The sequence below is a fragment of the Paramormyrops kingsleyae genome, chromosome 7 (assembly GCF_048594095.1).
Source record: "Paramormyrops kingsleyae isolate MSU_618 chromosome 7, PKINGS_0.4, whole genome shotgun sequence".
Taxonomy (NCBI): Eukaryota; Metazoa; Chordata; class Actinopteri; order Osteoglossiformes; family Mormyridae; genus Paramormyrops; species Paramormyrops kingsleyae.
In genome coordinates, this window is record NC_132803.1 from 34,698,570 (window position 1) to 34,715,406 (window position 16,837).

The following is a 16,837-nucleotide window of genomic DNA, read 5'->3' on the forward strand; positions in this document are numbered from 1 at the left end:
TACTGAAATTAAGGCCACGAACCTGGCAGCTATTTATTTAATGGAAGGTTCACCCTGTATTACCCTCTGAACCTTATGTCAGTGGGATGCATTTCTCTGTTCGCAGAAAATGTACTGTCCATGTTTAACTGCACCCCTTCAGTCAGAGGTTTTTGTTGTTGCTGCTGCTGCCGACAGACCAGAGCAATGCAGGATTAAGCCTGAATTTCGCTGCTTTAGTCCTGAAGATTACACTTTGCATGCATGTCCCTTTGCAGGGATCCACATCATTTGGGCAAAGCAAGGCGAGGAGCCGCCGCCGCCGCGCTGGCTGTACTTCCTCGATTCTCTTCCCGGAGATGGGCGTTTTTATTTTTAATGTCACGGCGAGCTGGTGGTTTCTGGTGATCTTTCTTTTGTTAAAAAAAGGGGAAGTTGTCAGGCGCCGTAGTCCGGGTGAAAGGCAGGATGTTTCAAGTTTCCCTTTTGATGTTTCGGCGCTCCACGCTTTGTTCCTGGGCTGCGGTGGCTTGTGGGAAACGGCTGAACTTTTTTGACGCCGAGCCGGAGATAAGCTGAGATTCTCCGTAGCAAACGCCTTCGTCTCCCCCACCCCCGCCCCCTACCTCCTCTCCAAATTGTCCTCCCTCCCACGGTGAATGCGATGGAGCTCCGATACCGCCGTGCGTTTTAAGCTGCTGCCCGATTGTGGCGGGGATGCACTTCCCGGTAACACTCACCAAACTGCCTGGAGACGCGCAGCAAACGCCCGGTGAGCTTGCATGTCAATAGCCACGGCTGCATATTCCGGGCACCAGGTAAAACAACACTCCCTTTCATTGGGTTTCTAGACAGCTTTCTTTATATGCAGTTGCCAGCATGTATTTTATATACTAAGCTATGCAGCCGGACAGGGAAAAGTAGCGAATGTTTGTAACTAGTCACGTACTTTAATCTTTCAACTGACATACATACTTTTAAGTAAGTTGCTGGCAGTAACGACTTCTAGTGTTTTAACGATTGCATGGTAAAATACATCAGATGCGGGTTTCATTTGGGTTTCGCATAGAAAAGCGGCATAAAGTAAAAGTGCTGGTTGGATATCTGCATGTCTAAGCTGTTTTTTTTTTTGTCGTTTCCCGCTTGTTGCTGCTTCTCAGCATCATCATGTTTGTTCTGGATACGAGCACTTTCCAAGTCCCTGATGAGTTTCGGGTTCATTTGGTCATTCGGCGCATCAACAAAAATAGGCTACAGTAATTAAAGTTTTTTTTTTTATCTGCGATATCGTATTGGAAAACAAAAGGATCGAGGACCGTAGACGTGATTTATACCAAAACAGCTGTTTGGCGTCATCATGCCTTCAAGGAAAATCAGTTACAGAAAAGACAGCGCTTATAGCAAATGTCACTGCTCGGTAAAACTTTTTTCTCCTTTCTTGTTCTCCCAAGTTACTTTCTTTTCGAGTCCTTCATTAGATAAAAACTTCCCTCCGGCCTGTATTTTTACACGCATTCATTTGTGATAAACATTCGGCTCAGAATGTTATTTGTCTATGAGGAGTGGGTATTTTCAAAAACATTTCCTGGGAAGTTTAAATGTTTTTTAGCGGTTATGTTACTATCCAGTTCCGCTGTCAGATAATCGCTTCTTTATTGCTGAATTCCTGTGCTCTGAAATATATCAATTAAAATTCTTTTCCATAATAAATTGCAAAGAATACTTAGATATGTATTGAAGCGATGACCCCTCTCCCACTACAAAACAGATATATATTTCAGTATGTTTATAACGGAATGTTGTTTGAAATGAGCAGGCTGTGATCCCTGTGTTTAAAGGAATTTGACCCTTTGGTTGCATTGGCAGTAGTTTGCATATACTCCCCACTTATGTGTGGGTTGTGACCACATTATAGGAACTACTTCCTCTGTTTTGCTCATAGTTTCTGATGGTGTGTATGCCCTATGAAGCTTTGGTGACCCGTCTAGGGTGTTCCCAGCCTGTGTGTCCTGGAATAGGCTTCAGGCTCACCCTGCACTAGCGGTCATGGAAGATCAATGGATGGGTAGGTTTCCAGCTAGCCAAATCTAAAGGTCTGCAGACTGTCCAATTAACAGCTGAAGCCACGTGACTTGCTATCTTAGACTGACCTCACTAAAGTAGTTAAAAGCTGACCTACCTAGCAATCTCTGTGCTCCCTGATTGAAATGGAAAGACATTTTTATTGATCAGAATAAATTTTCAGAATTTTCAGATGGAGTGTCATTGAGCTCCTGTTGTCTTTTCTGAGGTAATGGTCATGGTGGCCAGGGCTTCCACTGTCCTACCAAATACTGCCTGTTTTCTTTAACCCAATGGAAAGGGAGGAGGGAACTAATGAAAATTGAGTTTAACAGGCAATCCCAGCCAATCATAATTGTTCCAATCAAAAGTCATTCCCTACAGCAGGGCTCTTCAAATCTGGACCTCAATTCCAAATCCAGGTCTTGCTTTCAATTCTCCCAGGTACTTAGTTTAATGATTACTGGTTGTGATTGGCCAGAGGCTTCACACCTGACTCACAGGTAAAGGAAGGTTGGAAAATCAGCCGGACTCGGACCTTGAGGACCGTGACTTCAGTTGCCCTGCCCTAATGGCTGTGTTTCTCAACCCAGTCCTTGGGGACCCCCAGACAGTCCACGTTTTTGCTCCCTCCCAGTTCCCATGAGTTCAGAAGCATGGCGTTAAGGAGATAGTATGGGCTGTGATAGAAGGTGTTAAGCTAGAAAAAAGCCAAGTACGTCTCTGGTTAAATTGCATGCCTTCCGGAGTTTTCTTAAGCACCTGAGATTCGATGTACGCTTCAACGTTTATTGGGATTTCTAATTCTTTCATATACTTTTTGTAGTAAATCGTCACCACGCCTTCCTAGGTTTTCATAAAAACTAATCAGTGTTGTACTGTTAGTCACCTTTGCACTGTTACGCGTCCGAGTGATTTAAATATGAGATGTTCCCCCCAAAAATAATTTTTCTATAATTTATAGACTTATATTTTTGTGGTAAATGCATATATACACATATCACATTAAAAAAATCATATCTCAAACCCCCTTCCTTACCCATTGTGGCTCTTTTTAAATCTTGAGTCGATATTTAGGAGAAAATGTCTCTTTGCTTTAAAAAGGTTGTCGACTCCTGAACTAGATGAAGTCTGGCCCTCACAGCCACACAGACAATGTGAATTGCCTTGAGATATTTTGCAAGCGGCACTTTTTTGTATGCGATGCGGACAATATATCAAAGAGTACAGTTTGCCAGGCAATTCGCATTTGTTTTTCCTGGACACCTGAGAGTGCAGGCAATTAAAGAGGCGTTTTATGCCATTGCAGGTAATGTAAACGCAATAAAATTACAGTTCTATAAAGAATGGAAAAAATCACACTAATATTGTCATTACCCAGATTTTCCAAAGCTTTTGTCTGCCTTCTTATTATTAGCTTCAAAAGGAATGTTTTATAAATATGAAAGATTTCCTACATTTCATATACATAAAATTAACATTCATTCATATATATGAATGAAATGTCATGTTTGTACTTCACTTTAACTTGTTCCCATGTCCTACATGATTGTGCTTGTATTTGATCGGTAATTATGACAAAAAAAAATAATAATGAAACATTGGAAACGTAATACTACATTCAAGTGATAAATACAATAACTAAAAACTACTTACATATTTAATTTGTCGGACACCTTTTTCCCAGCCGTCTTTTTTGGTTCGGCTCGCTTTTGATGCGTTTCCTTTAGTACATATTAAATCTTTGAATTCATCATACGTCTCAAATAAAAGGTCCTCCTCGGATTGCGTGGAAAAATTGCTCCCTGTTTTCTGATGTTTTGTGATGAATGGATCCAGGTAGACTAATCTGCACAGCTGCGTTTGAAAAACCGACTTATCCTAGATGAGTTTCACCGGCATTAACTCATCCAAGATGAGGCATCTGATCTCGGATGATTTAAGCGACGTGCGGAAAATACCCCCCAGTTCTCTAAATTTATAAATATAGCAGGTTCAGAACAAACTGTATGGCGACATAGTGAGTAACCTGTCACAGAATTCAGTGTTATCACATTGATGGGTTGAATGGGTTGTCGCTCCAAACAGGTGAAACGGTGAATGGTGATGGGGGGTGTACATAAGTTTTGTTTATTATTGTTTTTGTTTGGTGATGGCATGTTCTCTCTGTCTGTGGAGGTAAATAATCAATAATCATATGAATTCGCTTAGGCTAGTTATTTCTGTGATGGATATATATGGAGATATATAGATATTTATTTTTTTAAGTCAAATTAAGTCCTCAACAGTTTGCCTGTCTCCAGTGCTTCACTCAACAATGTAACAGCAGCCTGACTTGCACTGCACACAGCCTATAACTGTCTATCTGACTCAGTGTAACTTATTAGGTTTGCTGTAGGAAGCGAGTCTTTTCCGGTGTGTGACCTTTCTCATGAAACCTGTTTTCATTCCCATTCAGTCTTCCATAACGGTAAAGTAATGGGCGTTGTGTAATAAATCTATAACAGCAAATTAAAATGTGATTGCAAGAAAGTCTGTTTTAATCAAGTCTATAATGGAGGTAGTGCCTGTTATCAATTTGAATGAATTACAGGTTTTTATTAGAAAACCATATCCGGCAGTTCATTTTCCATGGTTATCTGATATGAGGTCATGGGAAGCCTGGTATATATCCTTGTAACCCGTATAGCATCATGACAGATAAAACCAGGGAAGGGATGCCAGCCAATCACGGGGCTCTGAAAATTGACCTATACATTCAGAGCACAATCTGTCAATCCTTTTTTGATGCCTGCTTACCTGACACACCAGTCTTACCGTGACCAAGTATCATGGGACCCACAGAGGAGGAAGACGGGTCGACCTTGATAAGGCTGCAAGTCCATTGGAGCTACACATGCAGCGCTCAACTGGCGTAACTAATCCATTCCACAAACCCTTACGCAAGTCAGATTTTACATAAGTGGGATTTACCTTCCCTTAACATTCAGGACACCTTATATCAAAAAAAATAATGCATACACCAGGAGTATACTACAAACATGTGCTAAAGAGCACATATAAATAAATGAAATCATAAAGTGTTCATTTACTTACAGGTGTATATTGGCTTTTAGATTTGGCGTTTCCATAAACATCTTGGACATTTTTTGCGTGAGTTGAGAGCTGCTTTGTTTAGAATTTTTTTTTTTTACTAGTTTTTAGCCCCCCCCCAATCATTTTGTTTAATGAGTATTTGTTGAATACTTCAGTTGAATGTTGGCACATCTCGCCTGTGCGGCTAATCAAAGCGTTGCGTTTCCGCAGGTGACAGCAAGGACATTGTGAAAGTGCCTGTGAGCTTACCGAGGTCAGCGAGATGCTGAATCACAGGCGCTGTGTGTTTTTCTTTCGTGTTGTTTCATCAAAGTGTGTTCGTGTGCTGCCACTAAACCATGACTTGCTGGCAGAGATTGATTGTTTACTTTTTTAACTGAAAAGTTTGGTAGGATTTTTTTTTTCCAAATTCTAGTTTGTTGCTGCCTTAGTGCCATGTATGAAATTAATCTATATTTTTAATAAAATGGGAGGAGAAACTTGTGGGATAATTCATTTCGCTACAATGTGTTTTCACTGTGTTGGATGGCTTGATGGATACACTAATGTTCCAATTACTGCAGTGTCTCATCGTAACAAAAAAAAAAATACATATTTTAATGGAGAGGCCATTTAGCTGTGCCTGTATTCCACATTCATGATATGCAGCAACTGCAGTGCAATTTGTGTGTTTGAAAAAATGCATTTTGCATGAGAAACACGTCTAGGGTCACGGGTAAAAATTGGTGTTGCTTGTCCTGCTCCCCCCGGCTGTTCGTGTTCTTAAAGGACCTCGTGGCCCTCAATCCTCTGGTTTTGTTATGAGAACTGCCCCTCATCCTGAGCCTAATCTTCACACCATCAGTGCTGTGCACGCTTCCTAAATCGCGTCCCCTCATCCCTGTTATAGGAATTTGCGGCTCCGGGCCTAACTGTCCACCTCACTCCTTCCGCCTGGCTGGATGTCGGATGCATCAGAGGCAAGGTGTGACTTTCCTGAATCTTCCTTCCAAGCCAACCCCCTCCACTGAGACCCAGTGGGTCATGCGGTGCTGTAGAGGAGCTCATGCGCTCATACTAGAAGTGTCACCTCCAAATGACTGACGAGTCCGCAGGAGGTGCTTACGTAGCGGAGGCACCCTGACCGAACCATGCTCCCCTGACCCCGTCAGCAGACAATAGAACTTGATATTAGCAGAGCGGTTAGTGGTCTTTTGGTCAGTCTGTGCTTAGGCTAAGCAGCATCTTAATTGATCCTCTCTAGAGCCTTGTGAAGTCTGTTCCCTCCCTCACTTAGTTGCGTCTTTTGAGCCTTTTTTTATCATTAGTGTTATTAACATTAGATTCTTTGACAGACATTATCCAACCTGCCGTACTATCGAGAATGCAGGGTTAGACAATTGAGCAGTTGGGGATTCAGGGCCTTTAGTAAAATTACTCTGCTGACCCTGGTATTTGAACCAGCAACCTTCCGATAACAGGCACAGTAGCCTAACCTACTAAGCCCTCACCTAAAGGTTTATCTTTTGGGGTGCAGCTCTTCATGTCAGTTCTTCATAGCACCTGATGTAGCATATTTAGCTTGAGAGAGTGGGCCTGTCCTGGTCGTAAGACCTTGAGCTGTGATGCTTGGTGACCAGCTCTTGTTGCTGCCCCTTCATTCATTGCCCCATACGACTGATGGTTTGGATCCACACTGTGTTTGTGTGGCGTCCCCCTCCTGTCTAACATGCTGCCTGTCCCAGGGGGCTTAAACCTGGTAACTTTCCATGGACTTATGAACTGAGTGAACCAGTAAACTTTCATTTGGTAGTTTCTGCTTATTTGGTCATTCTTATTCGGAGCTGGTCCTTACAGTGGGGAACATTGTAAATCCCAGGACTAAGGATTATATATACACTCACCTAAAGGATTATTAGGAACACCATACTAATACGGTGTTTGACCCCCTTTTGCCTTCAGAACTGCTTTAATTCTACGTGACATTGATTCAACAAGGTGCTGAAATCTTTCTTTAGAAATGTTGGCCCATATTGATAGGATAGCATCTTGCAGTTGATGGAGATTTGTGGGATGCACATCCAGGGCACGAAGCTCCCGTTCCACCAAATCCCAAAGATGCTCTATTGGGTTGAGATCTGGTGACTGTGGGGGCCATTGTAGTACAGTGAACTCATTGTCATGTTCAAGAAACCAATTTGAAATGATTCGAGCTTTGTGACATGGTGCATTATCCTGCTGGAAGTAGCCATCAGAGGATGGGTACATGGTGGTCATAAAGGGATGGACATGCTCAGAAACAATGCTCAGGTAGGCCGTGGCATTTAAACGATGCCCAATTGGCACTAAGGGGTCTATAGTGTGCCAAGAAAACATCCCCCACACCATTACACCACCACCACCAGCCTGCACAGTAGTAACAAGGCATGATGGATCCATGTTCTCATTCTGTTTATGCCAAATTCTGACTCTACCATTTGAATGTCTCAACAGAAATCGAGACTCATCAGACCAGGCAACATTTTTCCAGTCTTCAACTGTCCAATTTTGGTGAGCTTGTGCAAATTGTAGCCTCTTTTTCCTATTTGTAGTGGAGATGAGTGGTACCCGGTGGGGTCTTCTGCTGTTGTAGCCCATCCGCCTCAAGGTTGTGCGTGTTGTGGCTTCACAAATGCTTTGCTGCATACAGTACCTCGGTTGTAACGAGTGGTTATTTCAGTCAAAGTTGCTCTTCTATCAGCTTGAATCAGTCGGCCCATTCTCCTCTGACCTCTAGCATCAACAAGGCATTTTCGGCCACAGGACTGCCGCATACTGGATGTTTTTCCCTTTGCACACCATTCTTTGTAAACCCTAGAAATGGTTGTGCGTGAAAATCCCAGTAACTGAGCAGATTGTGAAATATTCAGACCGGCCCGTCTGGCACCAACAACCATGCCACGCTCAAAATTGCTTAAATCACCTTTCTTTCCCATTCTGACATTCAGTTTGGAGTTCAGGAGATTGTCTTGACCAGGACCACACCCCTAAATGCATTGAAGCAACTGCCATGTGATTGGTTGATTAGATCATTGCATTAATGAGAAATTGAACAGGTGTTCCTAGGGCTGGACAATAATTCGATATCAATATATATCGCGATATAATTTTTTTCGATAACGGTGATACGATTTTTAAACACATTTCCGATATTTCGATATACATTTGAATATTATATATATTCACCGGCTTTTAAAAATGTATCACAAGTGCTAAACAGCGCGTATTCAAATCGCATTCGCATGGTAATTTGCTGAACAACGCAGCTGTGAAACGTGATCCAGGTAAAACTTTTTTAGACAGCATAAATAATATTGAAGCATTTGTTTTCAAGCAGACTGTTAAAAGCAAAAGCAACAAAGCATTTTAGACTTTGTAAAGAAACCATAGTAACCACGTGTATGATACTTTTCAGAGCTGCATCAGAGGGAAATGACTCGTGAATTTAATTTTGACACTGGTTAGCTTTTTGTGAAAACGAACTACAGTACACCCCGCAGGTTTTTTGTGATTTTGTGAGCGATCTTTGTGTTTTCAATGTTGGAGAATATAATTAAAGGTTTGTATCAAGAAACGACGGTGGTTTTTATTGTATACTGGTAAATCTCTGCTGTTAGTTGGTGGTATGCCTTTTGTTAGCCAACATGTATGTCGGGGCAGGTGTTCCGGGCAATTCGGTTTCCCTATGTTTCCCCTGTCGCGCGCTGATTTGTGCACGGTTTCGCTGTTGTTTTCATGTCTTTTTACAAAGCTCTTGAGGTAAACAAGCCATATATTTTAAAACATCACATGTTTTTTGTTTTTACAGATAATAAATTAAAGTATTTCATTCGCTGGATAGAGATATTTCTTGATGAAAACGGTATACTATTGCTTATAAGACGTCTATATTATGCGTGACGATCTACTGTATTCACATGTAATAATGTACCTGAGTGATTTTCAGACATCCCACATACATATTTGCCTAAATATTAGGAGAAACATTATTTCCTGACATCCAGGATATTTGGTTCCCCCCTGTTAAAATAGGTATACAGCAACTCTGGGCCTCGGAACTAATAACAATACAGTATTCACATGTAATAATGTACTTGAGTGATTTTCAGACATTTCACATACCTCTTTGCTTTAATATTAGGGGAAACATTATTTCCTGATAGACAGGGGAAACATAGGGAAACCGAATTGCCCGGAACACCGGCTCTACGCTGGGGCAACGCCCCCTTAAGCAAACGTCCTGCCCCCTTAAATCAAACTTTTAGAAGTTGAGGAAGAAAATAATAATTACCCACAAACTGAATATGGACAAGATTTACTACAGTAGCTGAAAAATCCACTGAAAAAGGCACAAACGAGATGATAAGTTTCACTTCTTGTTCGCTCTTTCCCTCCGCGTTCTGTTTGTGCGCGGGCTCACGCAGCACTCGGCAGATCCCCCACTCACCCTCCCCCCAGCTAAACATCCAATCACTGTTAGTATGCAAATGAGCCAGTTTCTCAGTAGGCAGGGCAAAGCGAAATGAGCTGCGTGATTGCGGAAGGTTTGGAGGAAACAGCAATCTCTCTCGTCAAAATCATAGTGACTAGTGAGATCATGGTTCGAATTATTTTTGTCTATTTGGGGGGGTCTTGATCGGGGGGTACTGTACCCCCCAGTACCCCCCGATCAAGACCCCCCCCAAATAGACAAAAATAGCAGTTTGGGGGGGGGGGTATTAACATTTTTCTTGTTTTTTTTTTTTTTTAAGAAAGAACCTCACCTTGTAGGAAAATTTTATGTAAAACGATTTTAGACACCCCTAGTGTGGATCGTACCATTTGAACCACCTTGGCGCTAGAAGCAGCTTAGCCAGTCGGTTACGTCATTCATTCTCATTGAGCGACTTGTTCGTTGTGATTTCAAGATTCTTTATTCGTCACATACATAGTTATAACAAGTACAACATGTAGTGAAATGAACCCTGACCGATCCTATTTTTCAGTTTTATATTTCAAGACTCGGTGAATTGATTTTTTCTTTTTCATAACTTAGCCTACCCTTTTTAGTTTTGGTAATATTGGCAATAGTGAAAAGTGTTTTGTTGGGTTCAAATATGTTTGATATAGGCCATCCAATTAAGGTAAATGTCTTGTTTTTAATCTGATGAGGAATATTTTATTTTATTTTTTGTTTTACTTTTCAGTTTTCCCCCTGAGGGATTGCCACCTTACTGTGGTCAGGGGCTTTGCGTGCCTCAGTGACCCTAAGAGCTACACCAGCAGAAGCTTAGCCTTCAGGTGGGACACCCAAGTTGGACAGGTCTTAGGGCAGAGGCCTGACAAAGTGCAATCCAATTACATGACAAAAACAGTTATCCAGAGCACCACCCCACCCCTTTCCCGCCTTTGTCGCCACCATGTGCCCCCTTCACATTTCTGTCTGCCCCCTCATATATGCATGTCTAGAACCGGCCCCGATGTATGTACATATTTATAGCATGCCGATCGCGTCAAACAAATCGCGGCAACGCCAAAAACCCGTGCATGTACATTCTCAGTTATTAACGCACATAAATACATTTCAAGCACATGCTAATATATTGCTGCCATATTGGTTTTCGGTTATCTCGATCATCGGTTATCTCGACGCTTTTTGGCAACCCCCTAGGCCGGCGACATAACCGGGTTCGACTGTATATGAATAATCAGCCTGTTCTAGTTTAAATGGAAATATATTATTGTTAATAAGCTGAGTCTGAGAGTTTTATTTATTTGATAGTTTATTTCACATTTCTTGTTTGTAAAGGCTAAATACAAATAAAAAGTGAACCTTTTTTTTTTTTGTACTGTTTTTATTTTTAAAAAAAAATTATATAATTTTAATAGGAGGAGCCTGGAGGTATTATAGACTTTGCAAATTCAGTTTGCAGACAACCATTGTGCGTGTCCTCGGCAGTTTTTTCCTGAGGCTTTTTAATATTGTCCATATCGATATCGGAATTATATCGTATCGACCAAAATTAGGAAATATATCGTGATATAAATTTTTGCCATATCGTCCAGGCCTAGGTGTTCCTAATAATTCTTTAGGTGAGTGTATATAATCTTTATATGTATTTAAATAAATTTAGCATTTTTTTTCCTGTGTGTGTGGGGCATTGCGTTATACTGATATCTTATCCAGGGTGTTCCCCCCCCCCCCCCCCATACCCTGTACTGAATAAGTGGTTGGAAGATGGATGGATGGATGGATGGATGGAATTGCATTAACATTAGTCAACATTCCCCTTCCTGAACTAGTGCTATGGCAGTTAATATGCCTATGCCTGGCTCTCTGTTAGAGCGATTCAGGTTATCTGCTGTGCTGTTCAGTTTTTACTCTGACTTCAAATCAGCAAGTGCCTCTTTCTTATTCACCGTTGAATAAGATGCCTGTGAGATAGGTGATAATTTGCAATAATGTATGAAATGCATTATTGCATTATATGTGTGTATGCTATCTATATCTATATATATCTATATCCACTAAGATTAACTCACAGAACAAGATTTAATTTATAAGGCGCGCATATATATATATATATATATATGCCTTATAAATTAAATCTTGTTCTGTGAGTTAATCTTCCAGTGCATTACTCATGGCATGAATGTACAGCAGAAATATTCTGACTCTGTTCAGCATTTTAAATCCCATATGGTTCATGTCAATGAATAAATCTTGCTTATCAACTTCCCTGTTCTTCCTTAGAAGTGTGAGCTCATATTTTGGCTGCCTAGCAGATCAGTGTTATAAGAGAGCCTGCCTTCCCTTTTAACCTAAAGGATGGGTTTCCCTTTGGAAGAGTCTTCCACAGTACATCGTCCATCCATTATCATACATGCATACATCTGAGTGCCATTTGAAATGATCCCTGTCGGAAATTATCAGTAAAATTGTGCATTGGAACCTTGATAGATGTATACTGCCTCTGTATGTAGCCTGGTTGGTGCCAGAAAATGTCTGATTGACAGTGAAGGGATGCTGGCATGAATCTGCATTTTATGTGCAAAAACAAGAAGAAAGATGTCACAGCTAAAGACCAGGGAACACATTCCCAATTTTCATCCCTGGGACTGCCAGTTTAATGGGAGGGGTTAGGCGAACAGTCCCCTAAAATGGCTAAGTCGTGAGTAATATTACTCCTTGTTATTGTATTCTACAGGTAGTAAGGTTAGTATATGATCTCGTATACTGCAGCGCTAACAATACATAACTTTGCATTGTGTTTGCACTACATGTTTGATTGTCTGCACTTTAACCACCTTGCTGCTCTATGTTGAAGAATTTCCCTGTGGAATAAGTTAAGAATTCTGCATATCTGAACCCGTGATAACCCTTATCAGATTTCTGCTGCTTCAGGGTTGAAAATGTTTCGTTGTTTTTTTTTTTTGTAATATGTCCCCGGCAGACATTATAATGTACAAACGGACTCTGTCTCCTCGCCCAGTCAGCTGAATTAACCCCTTTTTTTGGGGTCTATTTGTACCCCCGTATATCTCTTCAGTTGGGCCCCTTTAATATGTAGGTTTTTTTCCCTCCACTGGCTATAACCGTAGCAAATATAAATTAGCTAGACAGTTTATCAAATATGATTGGCATGATATGGTTTGCTATGCTTATGTAATGCATTTTGCATTTCATTTCTGATAAACCAAGAGTTTCAAAAATGTTATGCCTATAATTAAAGTTATTGGTCTAGGTTTTTTCTTAATGGATTTTTCTAAGCTGCAAAGAAAATTCTGCAGACAACGACGCTTTACATGGTGGGCCTCAATTTCTGGTATTTATGTTATTTATATGGACAATCAACAGGTGGCACTATAGCACAACCCTTTGCAGTCACTAAGTTGCCCCAACTACAGGCTGACAGATATGTGTCTGCTAGTTGCTTTAATAACGAGATGCTGGCGGCATTAAAATAGGTTTCTGTTATTTCACAGGACGCATGTGGCATTACGGCTCCTTGTGTTTACACGCATTCCTTTGTGCCGCTTCCCATTCGTTTGTGAAACTCGCGCGCGTCACGCTGCCAGAACATTTTCAGCTGGTTTTTCGGGCTCCTCACGTTAGTGAATGCGGTTCGTTTCTGGATCCGTGGGCTTATTTCCGTGCGACGTGCACGGTTGCCCTCTGGAGGTGCCGCTCGCCCTCTGCCCCTCCTCTCGAGGCTGGCGGGGATGGTGCCCAGTGCTCCCTCGCACCAGACGCTGCGCGTCACTCGGCTTGCTTTCCCCATGTGTGCGTGTTGGCGTGTAAAATATGGCGCTAATAATCATGTCGGCCGTGTGATGGAGCGGGGGGAAATGACAAAGCCTGCTCAGCACGAGCCTGGTTACGCAAAGCGACAGCACGCGCCCTTCTCGGGGTTTTCACCCTGCGTTTTCGCTGCTGGGAGTGAGGGCGCAATTTTGGGCACATTTATGAAACTAACAGGAGAAGTCGGGCAGACAGACAATGTTCTAAGTGGTGAGATGGGGGCCGCCCATACTGCACTGTTTAGTAAACTGTTGAGCATTCCCCCCGTTTTCGCTCTGGCTGGGCTCCCTCGTCTGGAGTTGCAGAGTTTCGATAACTAAGAGGCCGACTATCAGTTCGGTCCAGCTGCAGCCTTTTCCTAGTAGCAGAATTAATATGCAACAGAATCATTGTTATGAAACAATTTCAATTAATAAACATGAACCCATATTTTGCAGTCATACAGGATAATCGTATTTTACCCATTCTGGGGATAATTCTTTGTATTTTTAATTTTTTTTTAAGTAATGAAAGTTTAATCAATGCCACTAACATCATTGCAGATGTTTGCTGCTTGTTATAGCCAGTTATGCAGTTTATTTTAAGCTGCTGTTAGTTTAAAAAAATAAAAGACTGACTCAAAATGTTTGTGGTCAGTCCAGCTGTTGGAGCAACCACAAGCATTCTAATGCCTGGCGAATCTGAGTGGGATTTCAGCTTCGCTTTGTCTCACTTGGCTAGTGTTAGACCCATTGAATGGCGTGAAGGCGCCTTACAGTTGACCTTAGTGTTGCGCAAGGTTAACCCCCCCCCCCCACAATGGAAATAACTGCTCCTGATGTAGCTTTCCTGTTTTGGTTCCATAAGAACGGTCTGGTTTGGGTGTAGGTACTTGAGCATGCAATTTGTTACATGTATCATATAATCGAAGCATTTTATTTTTAAGCTTTTTGAAGGCAGCAGCAAGCTTTTCCGTTCCTGTATCACACTATATTAAACAGGCTTCTGTCAAATGACTTTCCGTCGATTTAGTTTCTATCTCATTTTTTGGAATAACTGAATTGGGTTGTTTTCCCTTTAAAGCCGGGAGGATGACTTCACTAGGAGTAATCCATGGTTCCTGCCAAAGCAGCCCCTTTGCATAGCAGCCCTCCTGTCAGCATTGGCGAGGCGCTCATCGAAAATACCGCACATCACCGGCCGCCATCCCCCTGTGGTTGCGAAATTAAGATAATGCAGATCTGCTCGCGATTACAGCGTCAGCTTCCTCGCCCAAGAGGGCAGCTTGGTGTCTGGTCATGATCCCGTTGCACATCAATTCAAGCTGAGTTGGGGGAAAAAATAAATTAATCAGGATTCACTGTTCAACTGGTCAAGTGCTACAGAAAGAAGTTGGGTTTTACAACCACCAGATATGACTTGTTTATTGAGATATAAAGTATTGGGCAAAGTATGTAATATAAAGTATTAAGGCAAGATGCTGGGATATTCGATAAGGCTGTGTAATTCTCAGAATGCAGAGCCACTGCCTGGGTTGTTCGCCTTTGTTAAATGGCATTTCTGTTTGTTCCCCTCGCCTCTTCGGCCTTCCCAGCGATGCGGGGCTGAAGGACATGCTGGCGGACTGGGATTCGGACATGGGCAGCACGGAGGGGCTGCGGGCCAGTGTCGACACACTCCACAACGGCAGCCGCGGCGACCAGGACGCAGCCCGACGCCTGGCACGCCGCCTCTTCCACCTGGAGGGCTTCCGGCGCTCCGATGTGGCCAAGCACCTCGGCAAGAAGTGAGAGCCTCATCACCCATGTTCTCGCTGGTGTTTCCTTCTTTCTACCCGTAGATTCACAAAGTAGACCAGAGGCCTCTGAAACACCAGTATGGTGGCTTGGTTGGGGGGGGGGGGTGGATGGATGGATGGATGGATGGAGGGAGGGGGGTGGATGATTGGATAAATGATGGTTCCTGTTTTTATCATGACAATCGGCTTACAAGCAGTAGATGCACCCAGACCAGGATCTGTGAGAGAGAAGACGAACCATCCCTATTTGGGGGGGGGGGGGGGGGTTTGGATGTACGTCTTCTGCATTCCTGTTAGAAGGAAGTTAGCAGTCCCAAGAACATGGAAGAGTCCCGATTAGTGAGACAATATGCAGAAGATGTCCGTAATGCTCCCAGTTGTTCTGGAGGGTTCTGGGTGCGATGGTTGTTCTACCTCAAATCTTAAAGAAAATTTAATGTAAACATCAAAGTTTTGGAAGCCCAGAAACAAAAAATGACATCCTTAGAAACGGATGTTGATCACAATGTTTTACGGAACAGCAAAGCAGAACCACTTTGCTCGCGTTTATTTTGGTGCTTTTATTATATAGAAAACAAAACGCATTTCACCTTTCGGGTTTTAAGGAAACGACGTGTGTGACCACAGGATGTTTCACGGAGGGAAATGGCACGATTACCCAGCCTCCCTCTCTGCTCTCCTCCATAGCAGAAGGAGGATGTGGATTGTAGTGGAATATGTATGATTTCATATTTCTTGCATAATTGTGCTATGCAGTGTACTCTGAAGAGCATAACTGCTCCATGCCGTGATTGGCTTTCTTTATTATGTCTTTTGTGCAGTTATTTTTTGTTGTGGTTGTGTTATTTTGTTCTTTAGAGCAGAAATAAAAAGCCCCTTGTATTCTTGACAGAAGAAGGTCCAAACCAGCAATGTGCAGATCTCGCTTTGGAACGTTTGACCTTGGGCTTTGCTGTCACCGTTATTGTCTTGGTACCTTCCTGGCCTTTCCTCATATCTAGTCTCCTCTGCCCCCCCCCCCTCAAATCTTTCACCTCCCACCAAACCCTCACACACTGGGAAGCAAAATGCACTCCTCTAATATTATTCCTGCTCCCTCCCACCTCTTTGCGGACTCCAGCAGAAGCCAAAGCATGTCCTCAAATGGAGCATCACCACCGAGTCAGCCTTGATTGCAGTCCTGTTTGCAGAATAACGCGTTGAAATTAATAACAGGTTCCACCCCCCCCCCCCCCCCCCCCCGCCAGACTAGAAGCTAACTGTACCTTGGCTACATCCCACTGTTTTCTATGTTTAGATATCTCCGTTGGGGAGGGGGATGAATATACAGTCCTTCACAAGCGCCGAAAAGCAGAATTCATAAACTAAACATATTCAGATATTATTTGGTATTGTTGAGTTTACTCTCTCCTGCTGGCCTTGGGATTTTCACTGTGGTTTTTATTACTGCATTATGAGAAGCACTAGAAAAATATATCACCACGCAGCATTTTAATTAACTTTTATGGCAACGTCATTTATGTCAATTATGTTGTGTGGAAGGCCGTCCTCACGTCCTCCTTCTGACTCCCTGCTCACCCCGTCCAATCTGACAGCTCCTGAAATAATTCAAGAATTGAATTCTG

At 42.4% G+C, this 16,837-nt stretch overlaps 1 protein-coding gene across 8 annotated transcripts in view; it reads left to right on the forward strand.

Annotated features, from left to right (window-relative positions):
* The window catches only part of psd3l (pleckstrin and Sec7 domain containing 3, like), a 114,993-nt gene that overhangs the window by 44,483 nt on the left and 53,673 nt on the right, over positions 1 to 16,837 (forward strand). For 6 of the 8 annotated variants that reach the window (XM_023795566.2, XM_023795557.2, XM_023795574.2 and 3 more), the window contains one exon: positions 15,009 to 15,200. In XM_023795566.2, coding sequence (XP_023651334.2) covers positions 15,009 to 15,200 — 192 coding nt within the window. Of the gene's footprint in view, positions 1 to 447; positions 798 to 15,008; positions 15,201 to 16,837 lie in introns of those variants that run through there. The other 2 variants (XM_023795604.2, XM_023795621.2) reach the window with 2 other exon arrangements.